The sequence below is a fragment of the Astatotilapia calliptera genome, chromosome 3 (genome assembly GCF_964374335.1).
Source record: "Astatotilapia calliptera chromosome 3, fAstCal68.1, whole genome shotgun sequence".
Lineage (NCBI taxonomy): Eukaryota > Metazoa > Chordata > Actinopteri > Cichliformes > Cichlidae > Astatotilapia > Astatotilapia calliptera.
The window spans coordinates 33,242,108-33,262,616 of record NC_137424.1 but is presented as its reverse complement, the minus strand read 5'-3'; the positions used below and the strand labels follow the sequence as shown (position 1 = coordinate 33,262,616).

The 20,509-nt window shown below is 42.2% G+C and overlaps 2 protein-coding genes across 10 annotated transcripts; one reads left to right on the top strand and one right to left on the bottom strand.

Annotated features, from left to right (window-relative positions):
- The first annotated feature begins 44 nt into the window (after positions 1–44).
- On the top strand, positions 45–17,415 carry tdrd7b (tudor domain containing 7 b). 8 transcript variants are annotated; one of them, XM_026161656.2, is made up of 21 exons: positions 45–569; positions 2,054–2,260; positions 2,442–2,586; positions 6,905–7,112; positions 9,302–9,346; positions 9,439–9,512; positions 9,868–10,076; positions 10,231–10,593; positions 10,672–10,979; positions 11,056–11,248; positions 11,338–11,449; positions 11,850–12,052; positions 12,137–12,271; positions 13,474–13,557; positions 13,760–13,894; positions 14,052–14,162; positions 14,452–14,600; positions 14,718–14,959; positions 15,099–15,282; positions 15,370–15,530; positions 15,676–17,415. In XM_026161656.2, the coding sequence occupies exons 1-21, from the start codon at positions 423–425 to the stop codon at positions 15,894–15,896; spliced, it is 3,636 nt and encodes a 1,211-aa protein (XP_026017441.2). In that variant the 5' UTR covers positions 45–422; the 3' UTR covers positions 15,897–17,415. The 8 variants fall into 8 exon arrangements, with proteins under 8 accessions (XP_026017441.2, XP_026017442.2, XP_026017444.2 ...); XM_026161659.2 differs by lacking the exon at positions 45–569 and adding an exon at positions 794–1,230; XM_080299882.1 differs by lacking the exon at positions 45–569 and adding an exon at positions 1,210–1,451.
- On the bottom strand, positions 16,976–20,408 carry LOC113018563 (calcium-binding protein 2). 2 transcript variants are annotated; one of them, XM_026161663.2, is made up of 8 exons: positions 20,266–20,408; positions 19,991–20,053; positions 19,612–19,762; positions 19,053–19,083; positions 18,498–18,641; positions 18,242–18,351; positions 17,966–18,113; positions 16,976–17,789 (listed from the first exon to the last, which is right to left on the bottom strand). In XM_026161663.2, the coding sequence occupies exons 2-8, from the start codon at positions 20,050–20,052 to the stop codon at positions 17,761–17,763; spliced, it is 675 nt and encodes a 224-aa protein (XP_026017448.1). In that variant the 5' UTR covers position 20,053; positions 20,266–20,408; the 3' UTR covers positions 16,976–17,760. The 2 variants fall into 2 exon arrangements, with proteins under 2 accessions (XP_026017448.1, XP_026017449.1); XM_026161664.2 differs by having other exon boundaries at positions 20,271–20,405.
- Positions 20,409–20,509: the final 101 nt, after the last annotated feature.

Below are 20,509 nucleotides of genomic sequence, written 5' to 3'. Positions count from 1 at the left end.
ATGCGGTTACGAAAAAACACGGTACAATACAAGAATGGGATTTGCTGTTGGTTTACTGAGATTTCAATTAAAAAATGTGGCGGTTAAAAACCACATCATCACATTTTACAGGGGAGGCAAATAAGTAGTCAGATTGTTTTACAGTTTGGTTTGACAATTAATACACTAGTCTAATTGTGCTATATTAGTAATAAGTTAAAATTAAAAGAAAGGATACATTAAATTGGCCGGGGGAGAGAACTCTCTTCTGTTCTTGTTATTATTATTATTTTTTATTTTGGGTTGATCACTTATTACACATATCTGTGTTACAGTAACACGAAGGCCCTTCATGCGTTATTACGCACGCACACACACAACCGTTTTGGTGTGGATGTATCGGGTCCCTGGATGCGTATTGACGTGTAATTATCCAGAGGCCTATGCGCAGCCGACCAATCAGGTGGCGGAGGAGAGGCTGTGCCTGCCGGCCGGCACACACCGGGAACGAAGCCAACCGCCGTGGCGGTGACAGCGCCACAGCGACTGGACCAGGTCCCGACTTCACCACCTCGTCTGTGCAGAGCAAGGTAGACTGTTCTGGTAGCTTTTAGAATAACTTTCGTGGGGCTTAAAAAGTTTAACTCCTGATAAAGCTTGGCCGGTGCTGTTTGTTTTGTTTTTTTGGGGTGGCTACTCCCGGATTTGATGGTTGAAAAGTTTTCAATCGGGCTTGCAAACCTTCTTTCCGGCAGCGACTTTCAAAATTAAAGCTATTGTTAGTCATTTGCCTTGGGAAAGGTAACCGGTGTATCGCGGTTGTCTTATTATGAAGGCGAGATTTATGTAGTTCCGGTAATTTCACGTCGCTTTTTAACTAACTCGACGTAGCCGCTGTCCCGGCTTTGGCAGGAGGATTTAACTCGATTTTGCGCGCAGTATGGTCGCATAAGCGGGCTATTTACCGGGTCCGGTATGCTCTGTTGGTGTGATTGTATTTTTTCAGAGCCACTTAAGCACAACTTTTGCTCATGAAACTCATAAAGGCAGAAAAAGTTAAAGCAAATAGTTTTGTCCCGATGGAGGGTGTGGAGTTAAAGTGTGACACGTGACGTCATTCATCCCTCTCCCGTCTGCTGTCTGCGCTGCTCAGAGTGGCCATATCAACAAGTGGCCTAAAGCCATCTCATTCTGAAATAGTCTGATACTTTAACTTCATCCTGCTCCAGTTCCACCACCTTCTTCATCACGGTACTACCTGAACGGATAAATATATTTAGAAATACTTTAATTTGAATAATTGATTTTTCGGGGACCAATTTCGAAAGAAGATCAGATATCGTGTGTTTCCCAAAGTGCAAAGTTGACGCTTTCCGAGTGTGCCCGATCTCGCGTATTCCTAAATTTTAGTCATTGTAATTTTTTAAGGGGCAAGTTGAGGATTTCCACTTGTTTACACTCCAGTGTGTCCGGTGAGACCCCTAATTCTGCTTTCAGGGTGTGTCTCCATGTCGGTCAGAAGCGAGAGTTGATACCAAATGCTTGTTGAAACCTAAAGTTTTCGTTTTACTTTTGCCTAAAGTTCGAAAGGGAGCAGCTCTGTATGTTTCAATTCCGCTGCAGGGTGCTTTAGTTTGGAAACCGAAAGCATTTTTGTGCAGAGATGGAATGTAACAGCCTTTTCAAAATAAAAACACAAACAAGAGGAGCTCTTTGCTGTATTTACTGTATTTTTCAAAAGCAGGTTTTTATATACATTTGCTTGCTTTGGTCATGGATGGTTTTTATGCCTAAAAGAAAAAGCAAATACTCTACTGATACTATGACTTCAGAATTCAGTTGCAGTTTTAGTCTGCAACAGAGATTTAGATTGATCTGAATACACTGTTTGTTTCTTGAAATCTGATCAACACTTCATGAAAACTTGCCTAACCAGTCCTTCATTGACCTACAGCGTAAACCCAGCCTGTGTGGACATTAGTATGGGTTTGCGTCATTATCAGAATAAAAGATTTCAGAAGTGAAGTGTTTAAAAAGTTGCGTTTTGGGTTTGTTTTTGTGTTTTTTTCTTCAGATGGCCGATGCGGAGGTGGCAAAAAAAATGCTGCGGGGCATCCTGCAGTCCAACAAAGGTGGAGTGTCATTGTCACACCTGCAGTTAGAGTATAAGGAGCTGACTGGGGAGCACATACCACATAAGCAGATGGGACACAGCAACCTGGATGCTCTTCTAGCCAGCATGCCATCTTTAGTCCGCATGGAGCGCAGCCGCTCGGGAGAGGTGTGTGCCGATGTGCTTCACATAAGCGGCGATGGATGATATATATTTTTCTGCTTTCTTTCTTTAAACACGTCATCGGTAGATTGTTACATTGTGTGATGTGCATTACGCCTGCAGGGTTTAACCATGTTTACATTACACTAGAGCACGACTGCATGCTTGTTGCATTCTCTATTTCCAGGTGGTTTGTTTTGCCTCAGGGGCCAAGGACACAGGTCATCTAGCCAAGGTGGTGGCTCGTCAGCGCACATCCAAGAAGACGGGTCGACCTCACCTTGTCAACACCCAGATGAGGGTCAAACCAGCTGCCCCGCTTGTCCTCAATGGTAAAAAAAATGTAAAAAAATAAAAAATTTGGGACCCGTACAGGGATGTCCACGTCAGCATATTCATAATGAATGTGTGTTGATCAGTTAATTAGCTCATTTGTTAGTAAAAGGAGAGGATTAGGTGCTGCTTATACTCTGCCTAGAGGTGGGCCTCCAGGTGCATTGTGGGATGAAGTCAGAGAACGAGTAACATCAGACGTGGTAACAGGAAAGCTAATCAGAAACTTCTTTTTGGAAGAATGAGTGGACATTCGATGAGCAGGTCTGAGCTCCAGCTTCCACAAATACTTTGACTGCTCTGCTGCTGATAAAGAAGGTCCAAACAATCCTTAAATCCAAAGGTTACTGTTTTTCTTCCTTCAACCGTATGACTCTTTGATAAAGAAACAGAAGCATAGATTTGTTAATAGATTATTAGCTTTCAAGTACATCTTTGTTTATGCATGACCATTTTAGACAAACTGGCAAATATTTTCATTCAAAGTTCTGCTATGTTTTTCTATTTTGCTGGTGTTATGTTTAAGTTCCGATGCATTTGACCTCCCTGGGCCAACATAGAAAACAGTAACTGGAGACCGCAGCACGACCCAAATTATTCGGACCATGTGCAGTCAACTCACGATCTCTTTACCCTCTGAAATGCGCACTTCACAGGAAGCGGCGAGGCATCCTCTTGCAGTCAGTTGCCATCTTCATACGTATCTACATCAGAAGAGTCAGGGGTGTGCTCACAGTCAGCAGGCTGCAGGAGAATAAATATGTGAATGATATACAGCTGAACTGATATGTTAGAAATTGCTTTGGACTTTTTGTGGGTCCTGAGGATTGAGACTCAGATGGAGCGCAGGCTTTATTCAGAGATAAATGTATGCATTTCATACAGAAATAAAATCTGCAGTGCTCAACAGATTTGATAAACCACCTGTGATAAAAACAAGAGAACACAAAAATTTTAAAAAACTTGTTTTAAAGTAAAAGTTACTGAATTTCTGTTTGTATACCCATATTTGAACTGGCAGACTGGACTTTTCTGAGAAGTCAGACGTTAATCAATCATAGCATTCAACCACTAAAACTAATTCTTCAGTTAAGGCGTGCAGGTAAATAACTGCGATAACTTTAGAAAAAATATATATTTCACTGTTTTTTTTAGCTTTTTTGTTAATTAGCATATTTGAACATACATGGATAACTACAATAATTATTTTTTAGCATTAACAATATTTTGATTGAAGAGCTTCTGTATACTTGCAGATGAACCATTAACGAAAGTATTTTGGTAATTATCAGTAAGGCTGATTTAGGGCAATGTAGATACCGTTACTGTGACACATGCGTAAATGTGCCTGACGCTCTGGGTTTTTCGGCAGTGTGTGAAACTAAACCAGAGCTATGCACCAGGGCTGCTGTCACACAACCTGGCTTTACAACTGATGGGCTGATAGAGAAGAGCAGCCACACTGCTGCCTGAAAAGGTCAACTCGAACCTGACCATCATTCATAGTTAGAACTTGCGGTTCATAATGTTGTAAAACACATCACAGACTGAAAACATTTTACATATTTATTAACTCTCAAAGTCTGCTGTTGTCAGTAATTCAAAAAGTTTATAGTTCATATTGCATTTCAAAGTTAATTGGCACAGCTCGCCAAATGGCACTAAGAGGAATTTAACTGTTTATATTGCTGCGTTCGATTGAAAGTGTCTGAAGAAGAGAGCATGAGACTGGAATTGTTGCACATGTTAATTTAACTATAACTCTAACATACTTATATTCAGACATTAATGGAACACACTTAACAAGTCTGAGACTTGTAATCGTGCTCACTGACGGGAAGTAAAAGGAAGAAAGAAACATGAATGTTGTTCTCTGTGTGCGCACTGCTGAGAAAGGACAGGGGGACGTGTTTTTATTCTGCTCACTGTAAAAAGTTAAACAAGATGTATCCTCATATGCACTGGCATTTTTCCCTCCCTCTGACTCTCCATCAGGTTCAGTTCAGAGTAAAACTCCAAGTATTTATTGTTTTGCAGTCATTGCAGGAGCATGAATATGTGGAGCTCGGCTAGAAAAAGCGATTGAAGACTGAGTGAATTACATCACAAAACTGAACATGTGTTAGCATAAACAACCTAGAGATTGGACGTTGTTGTATTGTTGTAGAATATCCACCCTAATGTTGCAGTTTTCCTCAAAATCAAAGAAAAAACACTTTTCAGAGATAAACTGAGAGCTCGATTTGGTAAGTGAGCCATTTAGTGGAGCCATCTGCTGTGTAAAAGCCCGATGACGATGACGGAGCAGTTTTGTAGTACCCAAACTTTCACATTTTCACACAACAAAAAGGAGCTTTTCCAGACTCCTCTAGCGCTACAGTGCAGCAGTGCTGCTGCAGCAGCATAGAAACAGAAGTGGTGTTCAGTGTCTATCTCAGTGCTGTGACAATGCAAAATGCAAATGCTTTATGTGCTGCAGCCTCACAGTTTGTAGATGAACAGCTGCCCTGTTTAACTGCCCTTCTGTGGAGACCTGCTCATCCTTTAGGTACTAAGGATATCTCACACACTCAGACAAGCAGCTCCACAGTATTCAGGGCTGCACGCGAGCATCAGGTGCACCGAGATCTCAGCCCGTATACATCCTTACTGCGTGTCCGCAAACATTTCTGAACTTTTATTTATCGTTTTGCATTCACACACACACACTTGCACTAAAACATTTACAGTGCACACACCTCTGCTAGACTGTGATGCTGCAGGATATTCTGAGAGCCAGAGGAGGAAGTGGGAGGTGGTAGTGCAGGGAGGAGAAAGAGAGAGAGGGAGACAAAGGAGTAGAGGAGAGAGAAAGAGTGGCAGTGAGACGGTTGGAGGAGAAGAAAGATGGAGGGATGGTGAAATGGTAAGGAGACAAGGAAGGAAGGAGTCAAAAAAGGAGAGAGAGAGGGAGGGAGAGGAGGATGTTGAAATCTGAGGCTAACACGGTCTGAAGCAGCTGAGAGTCAGCTGCAAGCGAGGAGACGCTGATTCACAAATCAAGCTCTCTCTTCCCCACGCACATGCACCCTCTCCTTCTCTCCTCCCCGCTTGGGTTATTATTATTCAGGCAGAGACAGACCAGGGACTGTGTGTCCATGCCGGTGAGGTGATGCAGCGTCTGCTCTTAGTGTTGGTGTGTATGTTTGTGGGTGTTTGTCCTTGACTGTATCTGCATGTGGATTTATGCTTATGCCTGCTGGGTTTCTCTAATGTGTGTGTGTGTGTGTGTGTGTGTGTGTGTGTGTGTGTGTGTGTGTGTGTGTGTGTGTGTGTGTGTGTGTGTGTGTGTGTGTGTGTGTGTGTATAGTTCAGTGATTTATTAACTGGCTGATTTATTAATTGACTGAGTGCCAGTGGCCAATAGGATGTCCACAGAATAGATTTAGATGCGGGAATTGCCTGCTGATGACTTTTGAAGTCAGTGGCTGATGAAGGAGCTCTTTTCTCTCAATAGAAATTGTGGCGATTCAGTGAGAACAGAGTGAATAAGAAAGCAGGAGAAAGTTCTGGATCTCGCAGAGAAGCAAAGAGATTGAGAAGAAAGAGTGGAGATAAAAGAAGAGTCAGTGTGAGGAAGAAATGAAAAGGACAGAGTGTGGGAGTGTAAATGACTAAGGGTTATGCACAGGAGGTATACTGGTGAGGTCATCGCGCAGAAATGTGATGTCAGGACAAATGTGAATGGTGTAACTCTGACTTTCCATCTTTCTGCTGGATAAACAGGGACTGTAATGGATTACAATTACTGGATTTATACTCACATCAGACTAATCCTGACGTTTTTTGTTACATGTACCTCCAGTCTTAAACTAAACATATACGGCATACAGTTGAACTTGTGTTTCACCTTAGCTGTGCCAGTTGAAAGGAATAAACTTTGTTTTCCGTAATCGCTTCAAGCTAAATGAGGCATCAGTTTAATAACTGGTGCACTACAGCCATGTGTCGGTTATCTTAACTGAACATAAAGACTGGAAGCAAGTGGAAACACCTGGACTTGCTCCTTTTAGATTTTAAAAGCACATCAGCTCTGCAGGCCTGAAGGCTTCTTTCAGGCCTGGGTGACATAAATGCCTGTTTTTTGTGACCACGTGGACTTTTTACAGTAGAACGCAACAACTGCAAGGATTTCAGGCACACTGTCCATGTCCTAGAATCAGGTTTAGCTTAGTTAGGTTGTGTGTGTGTCTGTGTGTGTTTGTGTTCTTGCACTTGTATTCACTTCAAGTCCATAACTTTATTTTTTTTTCGTGTTTGCTTTCTCTCTCTCCACAGCCAAACCTCAAAACTCTCTGAGGCAACCGAACCACCGTGGCCGAGGTGGGGGTAGAGGAGGAGGCCCTGGCCGTGGGGCTGGACATGGAGACTTCAGACAGGCAAGAGACTTAAGGGATGGCCCATCAGAGGGCAAGACTGGGGGGCATCCGAACAAGATGTCCAGTCAGAACACATCCAACAGGAAAGGAAACCAACCTCCAGACAAGTGAGTAAAGCAATTTGGATTTGGATGAGAGTGAGTAGATCCAGCGGGAAGGTTGAGAAGAGCGGTGTTTCACTTTTCAGATTGTCAGTTAAGTTTATTTATTTGATTAGATGATATAAAATGCCCTCAATAGCAAAATCCAGTCTTTGGAACTGGACAAAAGAGTGAAAAATTCTTTAGGGTTTCACTATGAAAAGATCTAGTTAGGCTCACACCCTTCAACCCCACCTCCACATTTTTGTGGAGGGGTTTTTGTACACTTACATGCATCAGTCATCAAGCAGACTTCCACAGTCCTTTGGAAACCCATGTAGAGTAATGAGCCACAGGCAGCTGTGTTCAGAAAATTCAGATCTCATGCCAGAAAAGTTGTTTTAAAATATTTCAGTCATGGAAGATATAAAAGAGCTCATTTTGTTGTCGTCTTTATTTGCTTTTATAAAGTTATAGGCAACGTAAAAATTCATTGCTACCCTCTCTTTCTACCTTCTCACCACCTGTGTGAGCTGAGCTGAATCAAAACGAGCACTCACGAGTCTGCTCGTGAATGGATGTCTGGTTGAACTCTGCTTGGTTTCTGGATGATAACCATCTCCCTGCTGCTGCTGCTTATTCAGCACTGGGCTGATGATACGCTCTCCACATTATTCTGGTTCTCTCTCTGTATTCTGTCTCACTTCATTCTTTCTACCTTTGTTCTTCCTTCTTTTTTATCAATGTATCTAACATTGTTCCATTTGTACTCGTGCTGCTGCTGTCATTTGCTACATCATATTTCATCAACAATGAATCAAATATCACTTCTGCTCAATGACTGTTTCTCCCACTTCCATCCACCCACTATTTAGTTCACCGTCCTGTGAAAACAACTGACATCAGTTCTATATCTGTATCACTGAAGGTGCTGCTGGCCCTCTGTAGCACAATGGGGCAACAGGGTGGGACGCCTGGTGTATTGGCAGGGGACACGAGCCCAGTGCAGGGGGAGCATGAGCCCGTTTTAATCCCTGTTCTATTCTGTGGTAGATTAACTCTTCTAAACCGGCACAGAGTGAATCAGCACATCTCTCTGTATCCCTCTAGATGTTCCACCGTGCAAGCCAGAGTCATCATCATTTATTTGTGTGTGTGCGTAGTGTGTGCAGTAGCACTATGGGCTGCCTGGATGTGCAAGCTGTAAATTCAGTAAAAAGACAGGCGCAGTACAACACTGAATTACATTTAAACATCATTTATATGTCATTTGATGAAAAACCAGTGAAGTAAGGAAAACGTTACTTAAGTTGAAGACGGTTCATTAGATTACAATAAAAGGTACAATAAAAGCTCATAACTTTAGAAAACGACTATATTTGTCTCAAATTAAAAACTACTCTTCTTCATTCTTGCCAACGTGCTGAGGCAGGCAAACACTTGGACACCTTTATGTCTGCACACTGCACGACTGAACCTGTTGTACTGCTTTCAGTCATTTTATTGCCCAGCCAATAAAAAAACACTGGTGGAGACCTCCACGTTAATGTTGCTACATAAAAATAACATCTGTAGTTATTCAGGACGCTTCAATAAAAAGCCTGAATTTACTTTTAATTGTTTATTCCTTCAGTGTGTTTTCACCACCTCCACAGGCCTCAAAAAATAAAGAAAGAGGTCAGTGTAGTGCACATTTCCTGTTATTGTGTTTTGTAATATACAGATTTTATGTGTAGGTAAGACATTCTAATGTCCTTACAGCCATTTGGGGCTCTGAAGCGAATGGTGCTGTTGCTCTGTTTATTGACTGCATGATTACATTAACATGTACCTGAGTGAGGCAAGAGTTCTGACTGATTGGAGAAATGTTTAAACAGAGCTGTGTGATTTGAGTTGACCCTCAGACATGATAAAGATGAGGGGTAGACGAAATTGATGGAAGATCAGTGAAGATTTCAGCAGAGTAAAGAGATGGATATTCTACTCAGTGCACAGATAGAGGTACTCAGCAGATCACTGCATTGGGAAACTAGTGCAATGCAGTTCCTGCTGTGCAGTATCTCAGGATTAACAGGTCATCATTCTGAGAACTTTAGCAAGCTATCTGTTTGGACTTTGAAATGTTACCTGAGTTTTTTTGAAGCTCTGATTGTGCTTTGCCTCAAATAAGATAAAAGACCTTCCAGCTCCAAATCAAATGTAATGTTTTTTTAAAGGATGGCCCAAGAGTCAGACGTTCTAAACAAAGAAGGAAGAAACAGGTAGACGGCCTGTCATCAGTATTTTCTTTTTCTTTGCCTTTTAGAACTTGCAAAAAGCTAATTATCCTTCTTGTTTGTTCTCTTGTGTTCAGGAGGATGACCCTACCATCACGGTTTCAGAAAGAGGTGCACGCTCACCTTTCCAGAAACTCCCAGCAGACCGCTCGTAAGTAGGACAGGCTTCTTTTCAGCACACTAAAAATACATGTTGTGTATCCTGTCCTCCAAATCGGCAGAAGATAATTCGTCTCTGATTATTAGTAATTTTTGTTTTATATCGTTCTTTCCTTTATTTTGGATTTCCTTTGAGTCAGCACACAAAAATAGAAGTTATGGGGCTTTTTTCACTCTCCTATTTTGTTTTCTCTTTTGCTTCTGTTTCACTTTTAGAGGTGAAGTCACGTCATTCAATCTAATAGTTTAGGTCCAAGGAAATGATTACTTTAGAAGCAGTAGTGGGCTTTATACATGTGTCTGATCTTTTTTTCCTTCTTGTCTGTTTTTCTCTATTTATCTTCCAGCACCCTCAAACTTAAATGAGAGCTTTGGTTCTGGGAAAGCAAAGCCCTACAACCCCCAACTGGTCCAAGGTCACATCAGAGAGATCTTGGCGAAGTACAGTAATGGCTTCTGGGTGTCCAAACTGCCTCAGATGTACAGAGAGCTTTACAAACAAGACCTGCCCACAGAGGCCATTAAAGACCTGGAGACCTGGACGCACATTTGCATAGTATGTGTCGCTTATGATGCTGTAATTATTATTCGTGCTTTGGTAGCTTAATAAGGGTTTCTGTTTCCAAGCAAAGAGAAAGATAATTCTAAAACATCACTGTAGTGCAATGCAAAATGCTTTTGTAATAGGGCTGCTCCGTTTGTCCTTCCAGGTAGAGAAAACCTGCAGCAGCAACCCATCAGAGCGGCTTCTCTACCCTGCCAAGGAACAGACAAACACTTCCTCCTCCTCTTCGCCCATCCTCACCCACCCAAACTCTGCTACAACCACAAACGTGCCCGCAGACAAACCTTTCCAATCCTCTGTCCAACAGAGAGCCCCCAGCACTCGTCCGACTCGCTCTGGCTCTCGGTCTTCTCAGTCTACACCTTCATCCTCCTCTTCACCCAGCCCTCCCTCGTCCCCTGCAACCCTCAGCCCTGACCTGAAGCAGAAGCTGGAGGAACTGTTAGTGAAGTACTCCAGTGGCCTGTGGGCCCATGCGCTACCCAAGCTCTTCCAGGACACCTACAAAGTCAGTAATACTTCAGTATACTTTCATGTACATGCCGGGTGAACCTGATAATATTATTATATCTTATGTGTCTTTAAGACCAAACTGCCAGGACATGTTCTGGTCAGCCTCGATCTCCTCTCTGACATCTGCACCATCGACTACCCGATGCCTGACAACCCCAAGAGGGCCATCCTGTACAGGCGAAGCAGTACTGGAGGTGGAGGAGGAGAGGACGAGAACTGCAACAGGAGGAACTCTTCAGCCAGTGAGGAGGAGCTGAGGGTGAGGAAGGAGCTGGGGAGGAGGCTCAGTAACCAGGCAGTGCCTCCACTACAGATCCCCAAAGAGGAGTACCCCTCTGTGCTGGTGGTGGAGGCGACCAACACGAACGGGGTTTTACTCAGGTAAGACAGAAGTTGTGCGATTGCGTCGTAACAAGGCAGAGAGCATAAATCCCTGACTGTCTCTCCTCCGCTGCAGGTACATCGGTGAGGGTTACTCCCAGGCTCAGGAGTCCATGGAAGATGAAATGAGAGAGTTTTATGGTTTGGACCAAAGCAGCCCAACACCTGTATCATCCCTATCCTCGGGCCAGCTTGTTGCAGTCAGGGCGGAGGAAGAGGAGGAGATTCTGAGGGCACAAGTCTGTGAGGTCATGACTGACAAGGTCAAGGTGAGGGGTCAAACACAGGAAATGACCTGAAGGATTAATTTGAGGACGTATAAGTTCTCCCTCTGATCTTTTCTTTTTTGGCTCTATAGGTGTATTATGTGGATCATGGCTTCTCAGAGGTGATCAGCAAAAACAAAGTGTTTGAACTGCATGAGAAGTTCTTTAAACTGTCTTTCCAGGCAGCCAAGTGTAAACTGGCAGGTGGGTGTACTCGTCATTTAATCATAAAAACACAAGTAATTTGGAAGAAAACTGAACATTACTTAAAGAAATTTGTTGCCACTCCTGTCAAACTTTCTTTTTCCTTTCCTAGTTGGTTCATATGCACAAAAGACTGAGATTTTATTCCCGGGATTTTAAGCAAAGTTGCCTCCACGCACAGCGAAAAGCTGTGGAGATTAGTCCAATACGTCATTTTGCACATAACTGTTCAAGTTGTGTAAGTAGATGTCGGTAATGCAGCCAATAAACAGTCGACCAGTCAGAAATGTTCAGTGCTGCAGGGCCCAGTCACAGATCTGATCGTTCTATGGAAAAGAGCTTCTCCAAAGGTTTCTAGTACCTGAGAATATATATGTTTTGTGTCTTTGTGTGTGCCTAGGCCTTGAGACATTTTGTCAGGACCCGGCGGTGCTGAAGAAGTTTGAGACGATGGCGAGTGGAAAGATTCTCTTGGCCGAGATCCTGGAGAGAGGGCAGACCCCTCTGGTTGTCCTGTACGACACGTCGCAGGATGATGACATAAACATCAACGCTGCCTGCATGAAAGCTCTGCACGACAAGTCGCTAGCGAGTCCGTTACAGGTACCGAAATGATTGTGCGTGAATACATGTGGGTATGCATGTGGTTTTGTAACACAGCAAAATTGTTTTTATGGATGTCCTCAGGTGAACAGCGCTTATATGAATGTGGCCATCAGTAGCGTTTGTTCTGATGGGACTATCTACTGTCAGCCTCCCTCCAGAGGTCTTACCAAAATGAATGAGACGCTGGAGAAAATAGAGACGTACTTCCACTCACAGGTAAATGCCTGCTTCGTGTGCTGTCTCAGAGCTTTTTTGGAACTGTGATACTTTTATCAGTGTGCAGATTGATTATAATCTTGTAGCCTTGATATGTTCTATCTTCTTATCGTAGTGTAAGAGAAAAGCTAAAACAGCTAACATGACTGATATCTTGTCATTTTTAATTGATATGCAAATATTACAGCTGAGCATATGCAGAAGAACAGACAGCGTGTTGTAGAAAATGCAAAAATATTATTTCATTTAAATTACATTTATTTCAAGTATATTATATAATAGTATCTATTACACACTGTAGCTGTTTATGTTACTATTTTCAGTATAGTGTGTCTCCTTGTGCACTGTTAAATGGCTACACTTGAACGTTACTCTGCAAACAACAGTTGTCAAAACAACTCAACTGAACATTGTGTAGTCGCAGTCGCCTTGGCCCAGCAGTAGGCCCAGGTGAAACAGAATTAGTCGGTTTTCTGCAGACACCTCCAAGATTTCATGGCTATGTTTGAGTAGATTACCTTCAGAAAACTTCATGCTAATTTCAGGCTCTGAGGACTTGAATGAGACTTGTTCCAAATGAGATTTTCATTTTCTAGCTCACACTTCTCTTTCTGTGGCTTTACATGTCATCATTTCTTAGAGCTTATATAAAAATGCATGTATTGCCATTAAATAACTGGATCACATTGGGTCATACATACATGCGTCTTGTGTACAAACTGGAAAATAATCCAACCTTTTATCTCTTCTTCTAATTCTCTTTGAATTAGTAGATCGGAGCTCATCAACGTCATCTTAAAAAGACTTTTGTGAATGTAACAATGCCATGTGTTTTCTCTCAGGCAGTGTTGTGGGCAGATTACGATTAGGTTGCTAATCTGGAGTTAAGACATGGCCAAGCCACTTAGTCTGTTTGCAGCACAGTGCAGCGGATGCTTTTGTAGTTCAGCGGCCTTTAAAGCGTGTAGCGTCATTTTTACGTCAGCGTTTGGGTAAACAGAGCAGAGCTGCCAGCGTGTTGTGTTAAGACGGAAGATTTATTGGATCAGATGAGTTTAGGTCAGAAATACACAGAATGAAACATTAAACATAAGGAAACATTTTAGATCAAAGTCACATTGTAACACTGTAGTCAAATGTAACAATTATGGGGTTTTTTAGTTTTTTTATTAAAGATTTTAATTCCATTAATTTTCTTCCAGGTAACATCAGAGTTCCTGGTCTCCCGACCTTTTTGTGGGAAAAGATGTTTGGCTCGCTACAAAGGAAAATGGTCCCGTGTCGAGGTAACTGTTTCCTGCAATAAACAATGTGAATTATTAAACAAGGAACAAAATGACTGTTGCTCAATAGAGAACCATTTATTTCCTTTTGTTAACCTTTGATAAGCAGTCACAACCTGTTAATCCCTGTGTTGCAATCAGTACCAAGTATAGTTATCTGTTTATCTATAACTTTTAATAACGTGACGCTTTCTTGTCTCTTTAGATCACCAACCTTCATGGCAGCAGAGTGTTGGACATCCTGTTCATTGATGTGGGCGTGCAGGCTTCTGTCGAGGTGTTTGAGCTGAGGGAGATTCCTCCCCCATTCCTCCGTGACCTTATGGCTATCCCACCACAGGTCAGGGTCTATGTCTTTAATGTGCAGACAGTGAACACCCGACCAGAGAAATAAGTAATAAGATCATATATGTCATTTATACAGTTAGGATTTAGACGGTATCTGTAGAAATGTGGGCATATTGTTAGATAAGCTGATGCATGCAACCTGTGTTCAGGCTGTGAAGTGCTGTCTAGCAGACCTGGCTGTCAGTGTTGGATCCTGGACTCCAGATGCTGTGCAGTGGCTTCGAGACAAAGTGTTGAACACCACTGACTGTAGTATGAAGGTAAATGGCTTTGTCCCCTTTATAAATGTATTTTTTGGCCTTTTGAGCTGAAGAGGTGGAGACGATGATAAGAAATAGACTTACAAACATTCACACTATCCTTTTTTTTACATATAGCAATATATTTAGATTGATTTAGAAACTCAAAACAACTGTGAAAAGTATTCTAATATATTCTGTTCTAAAATATTCTACTATGAAGAAACTAAACGCAGCCGTAAATGTGTTAAATGAGTTTTCTGTGCTTTTTCCTCTATGTTTTTCTTCGTGTCCCTCCACACTCACCAAGGTTGCCAAAGTGGATGAAAAGAAGCGCTGCATTCACGTCCACTTATTCACAGACAAGAACTTCCATGACCCGGACCGCAGCCTCAACCGTCAGATGGCCCAGTCCGAGCTGTTAAAGCAGCAACCAGACGTCTTCCTGACCAGCCACAGGTTCTCGATGATGGTTTTTCACCTGTTAACTCTGTGCCCTCCAGCTAATGTCTATTTTTTCTCCTTTCTCAGTTGTAATTCATTTAAACTGAATTTCTAGTTTTATGACTTTCTCAGCTCTGCCAGGATTTCCACACCTACTTCATCCACCAAGACCTCCAGTGCCAGTAACTCCACCAATGGCAGCCCAACATCAGCTAATGTCCCAGTCAAGCCTCACCTCAGGAGGGCTCTGTCAGGGCCCAAAGGCAGTGGAGGCGGTGGAAACACCACCACCACCCCCAGCAGCCCGACAGAAACACCATCATCCCCCACATCCTCTCTCCAGCTGCCACCACCATTAGAGCTGCCCACTATAGGTACCAAGGAAGAGTATATTGTCTAAAGAAAACACTGTTGTTATTTGTCTTGTTTAAACACCCACCACACAGTATATACTGCATTTGAATGCTCTAATCCTCAATGTTCTTATTTCACATTGGACTCTTGTTTTTTCAGGAAACAACATGGATGTATACGTATCATTGGCGTGCCACCCCGGCCACTTTGTGCTACAGCCATGGGGAGACATGTACAGACTGGTAGTGCTGATGGGAGAGATGATTCTCTACTACAACAAAACAGAGGAGAAACCACTAAACGTAGAGAAGAATCAGATTTATGCTGCTAAAGTGGAAAACAGGTGAGTTTACAACTACAAATCTCACAACGCATGCTGTTAAGAACTTGAATTGTAAGTGCGTGTGCTTTCTCTCCATCGATTCTTTAGCTGGCATCGTGTGCTGGTGAAGGGAGTTCTGAACAGCGGCTTGGTGTCTGTTTATGAGTTGGACTATGGTAAGCACGAGCTGGTCAGCTGCACACAGCTCAGGCCTCTGATCAAAGAGTTCAGACAGCTGCCGTTTCAGGGAATCACTGCTCAGCTGGCTGGTGAGTACACGTCACATGACACTCAGTCAACTGGGCTGTACAATTACATCAATCTGCAAGACCTCCGTTTAATTTATTACTTACTATTTATACCTATTTATTTATGCCTGGTTCTCATTTGGACTTGGCTCCTGGTTCTCCGCAGGAGTGAAGCAAAGGCAGTGGTCCGAGGAGGCCTCCATTGTTTTCCGGCACCACGTGGAGAAGAAGCCTATGGTGGCCCAGCTGGAGGCAGTACAGGAAGCCACTACCCCTTGGGAGAGGAAGCTGACTGTCTTCCTAGTTGACACTTCCCAGGAAGAAAAGGACACCTGGGTGCATGACATCATGGCTGAGTTTGCAGATGAGCTGACCAACGAGCTGTAAACAATAGAGGACCACTGAGAAGTCTTACTAGTCAGATCCTGTTGATCAAAGAAGGCGCAGTGTGTCGTGGATAGAAAAAATAGAAGAAGCTTATCTGTCTTTATCTATATACCTACCATCTAGTTGGATTAAAGAAAGGAAGAAAGGGGTTTCCTAAAGAGATGAACAGAGTTTGAGAAGTAAGAAGGGACACTGAGATGTTTGGCAGCATGTAGAGGAACGAAGACGACGTGAAGAAATGAAGGCACCGTAGCTGCTGTAGTGTTAAAGGCTGCACACAGAAGGATGCTGTGATGTGATGTGATTTGAGTTACTGCAGTGTGACCAATGGACAGCATGCCCATTCATGATGACTAAGTACATAATTGATACAAACAGATCTACAGTACAAAAATAAACTGTTAATTAAATCAGTATAACCTCGCAAAGCAGTCAGAATGGTACAGCATGCATTCAGAATATTCGGTATGGGCTTTAATCCAAAGCATCCTAAAGTACCATGACCGGTTTTAGTGTGTGTCATCCTGGGAAAGCCAGAACACCCTCAATCCTGCCAATGTGAGCACCACACAAACTGAACCGAGCAAGTTCTCTCGCGCAAGGAAGACGTACAGTACATGCACCTGTTTACTAAATCTGCTTTTGGGATGGTGCTTCTCATTGTCACGAAGTGTGCAAAAAGTGGAGCAAACATTCCAGTGAAAGTAGGAGAAATGGACGGGAGGTCGTACGAGGGAGAGCAGGAGCTTTTATTTTGAAATTACTTCATGTGCAAAATATAAGTGACTGGTATTCAGTGGAAAGTATCAAATTAATGATGAGCATTTTTTATTTGTCTGTGAAATGCAACACAGAATTTATTGTGGTTTGAAGACGAGTTTTACAGTGTGGATGTGTAAAACTTAGTTTTATTAAAAAATGAAGGATAAATAATGCATCAAAGCTACATTGTGACCAGCTCTAAACAAGAGAAATGTGTATTTTTAGAATCTCAAAAGTCTAACATACGAGAGAAAATGCATGACAAACTCCTGATTATAACTCCTGTGACGTCAGCGCCTCGTCCATCTCTGTGCTTTTTCGGGAATTGGATTTTTCTGGCTCGTGTTTCCGTTTCTCGCCTGGCATTGAGACGTAAATCTCAGCAGATTACTCGTGCTGCATGTTACAGATTCCCTGAGCTACGGTTTAGTTTGACGTTATAGTAAGAACAATAATTACGATATTAATACGCAGATTAAGTTTAATGTAGTGATATATTTATAGAGTTTTAAATAAATTGGGCTTATGATTGGGTTCGGTACCACCGCTAAATGCCGGCCTGATGTGGGATTTGATTCTGAAATGTGAAACTTTTCTTTCTGATGATTTGAATGTGCAATTCTAATTCTGACGCTAGCCGACCTGACATGATCTTATTTATATTTAACTTATATTCTCTGGATAATAATGATCACTATCATTCCTATTTTGTTTAACAATGACCTGGAAACAATAAAACAGATGTTTTTGGAATGAAGTCTGCTGTGACGTGATGCTCGTTGTGATGTGTCCTGACGTTTCAGTGACAGGCATGAGTGAGTTTGATTTCTTTATTAAAATAGCAAAACACTGCAGTCTTATTTACATGCTATATCACAACAAAATGTTCATGGATCTACAAAATGATAACACTCGGCATATTCTGCATTTGATGACATGTGGGAGTGATGCAGAAGTTCGTCACATGCAGCATTATTGCAAGGCTAGGCCACACTTTATGTAGTAAAAGTCTGTAGCTAGGTTACAAACACAAGTGAGCCTAACTGTGAATACAGCTGTGGACCAAAGCAGTCTGTCCATGGTTGGTCGGTCTGTCGAACGATTAGCGAATAGAGAGCATCATCACAAACTCTGAGCAAAAGGAGAAAGAAGAGAAAACAGAAAACTGAGTGAGTGTGTGGCATCTGACAGAAGAGCAGGGGTTTGTTGGTGTAATGGTGAATGTGGATGAAAAGTTTGAAAAGTGTAAAAACACACACACTTCTAATGAATCAGTTAATGGCCCGAACATGCTGATGTCTTCTCACCTTCAAAATCAATGCTCCCATCTGCATTAATATCCAGCTCCTTTAAGATCTCCTCTAGTTCTCCTTTCTTCAGCTTCTCCCCCAGCAGGGTCTTCAGCGCTTCCTTCAACTCCTCCAGGTTGATTATTCCATCTCCGTCTACATCAAACTGAAAAACAAAGTACTTGAAATGACGTGCGTATCCGATGATACTGTGTGCGCACATTTATTTGGGATTTCTGTCCATTCGCTCTAATTCGATAACTGCGGTAATTGAGTCATCGTTAGCTGACAGACCTGCATGAAGGCCGACTGGAGCTCCTTTAGTCCCAGCATGTCCGCCGTCTCGCCCATCATCCTCGGTCCCATCAGTTCAATGAAGTCTTCAAAGTCCATTAACCCGCCCACTGTGAAGAAGAAAGGGGCTCTTAAGTGAACCAATAAAGGCCAAAACATGGCCAAATATGGAGTTGTTGTTTTTTTTACTTGACTGTTTAATAAAGATTTGAAATCGACTGGTCGATTTCATTAAACATGTTCTCAGTGGACTCACTTCTCATCTTTATCTGTTGCACTATTTCCAGCAGCTCCATTTCAGTGGGCATGTATCCCATAGTCCTCATGCACTCAGCCACGTCCTTGTAGTTCAAGTAGCCATCTTGGTCGTAGTCAAACTCCTTAAAGGCCTCGTGCAGCTCTGTGAGGAATATCATAGGGGTTGCAAAGAGAACATGAAAGTTACTGATAACATTTAGCACCCAAATTCACACAATTTAAGGAAAACTGTTGAAAAATAGTTACAGTATGTAATGAAAAGGTGTGGTCTGGGAACATTTCTCCCTACTTTTGAACATACAATAGATTTATGAAGATGGAAAGAAACAAAAAGTAAATGAAATTAAAAAAAAGAACTGGAAAAAAAAAGCTTAAAATATTAAAACACTAAACAAAAGCTGGGTTTAGGCAGTCATTTTAACATTAACAGTTCATTTAAACTCTAATAATTCACCACTGACAACACAAAACAGGGTTTTTAGGCGATCACCTCTGAGGCCCGACACCTCAGTGTAATAAATGTAACGCTGATGTAGGTGTGAGTGAGACTCACCGTCTAATTCAGCCTGAGCCAGTTCTCTGTCCTGCACACACGCGAATCAGACATGTCACAGCAGCAAAAACAAAGTCAAATACTCCACAACAGAATAAAATCGACACCATTTCATTTTTGTAAATGAGTGTGATGCTCATGACATCAAAGATTGCTAACTTGTGTGTAATTATCATTTATAAACATATCAAAAAACAAAAGGTCTCGTTCTGACGGAGCTCTTCTTTTGGATCATCCTAATGAATTGTGACGCTAAGCTTGTGCTAACGGGCGACTAACACGTCAGACACACCAGGCTTAGTGGAAAAAAGCTCCAGAAAGATCAGGAGCACACCTGTAAGCACACCGTCTCACCTCCGCCTGGCTCCTGACATTGTAACATGTGACACCTGTGACTGTTGTCATGGCGTTTAAATGGATAATGATTTTTTTTTTTAAACAAATGCGTGTGAAGAAAAACTTGATACTGGGATATAAAATTGAGCTAAAACTGTGATTGAATATGTAAAGGTCAAAGGTCACAGCTGTACAGCACATTTGAATGGGTGAAAATACTTACCGCCCCAAAAATACTGTTGAGCACGGAGATGTAGACTTTTTTCTTACTCTCAGAGACTTTCTTGGACTTCTTCAAAGACTTCTTGGGCGTTTCGGAGACTGAGCCTGATGGGGACTCCTTTCCCTTGGGAGATTTAGTGCCGCCTTCTTTTCTAAAACATGTAAAGTCACAATTCTTCCTCACATTTGACACCAGAGACCTCTGCTATAAAAATCATCCTACGAATAAGCATATTTATTGCTTGAGAAATTCGAACATTTTTTCCTGAGGTAATGAATGAAGTTACCACGGCCACACATCAGAGTTGTGGAAATCGTGCATACTTTTAGACAAATTTATTCTACTTTGAGGAAGACACACAAAGACGATCTCAAGTTACCCATCTGCTGAGGCTGAGTCAGCGGAAGTTGTTGAAGGGGTCCGCTCTCCTGCTTTGGACATGCTGTGGATAAACAGAGACACACATGCCACAATAAGTGCACTATGTACTTCAATTAAACATATTAGTGAATATGCGCTATATGAATGCAATCCATTATTATTGTTTGGAAATGTGAAAATTAACAGTTTTAGGAATGCTTAAAGATAAAAAGAAACAGTGTTTTCTATCACTGTTAGTACTTGATCTTGTTTTTTCTACTCCACATTGGTTACCTTACCTCTGTGTCCAGTTAGTATGAGCAATAAGAGATCGTGTCCTCTTTTAGCGGTGTTCCTCTTGTGTTGTGAATGGCTTCACGGTATACTCTGCTCTATCTGCTCTCGACCTCCCACCGTCAGAGAGGCTTAACAGGTAATCACCTGGCTAAACATGCAGCCAGCAATCAGAGAGCAAAACGTGGAGCAGCACTGTGACTGTGGCTGGTTCGACTCCAAATGTGTGCCTGAGCACAAGAAG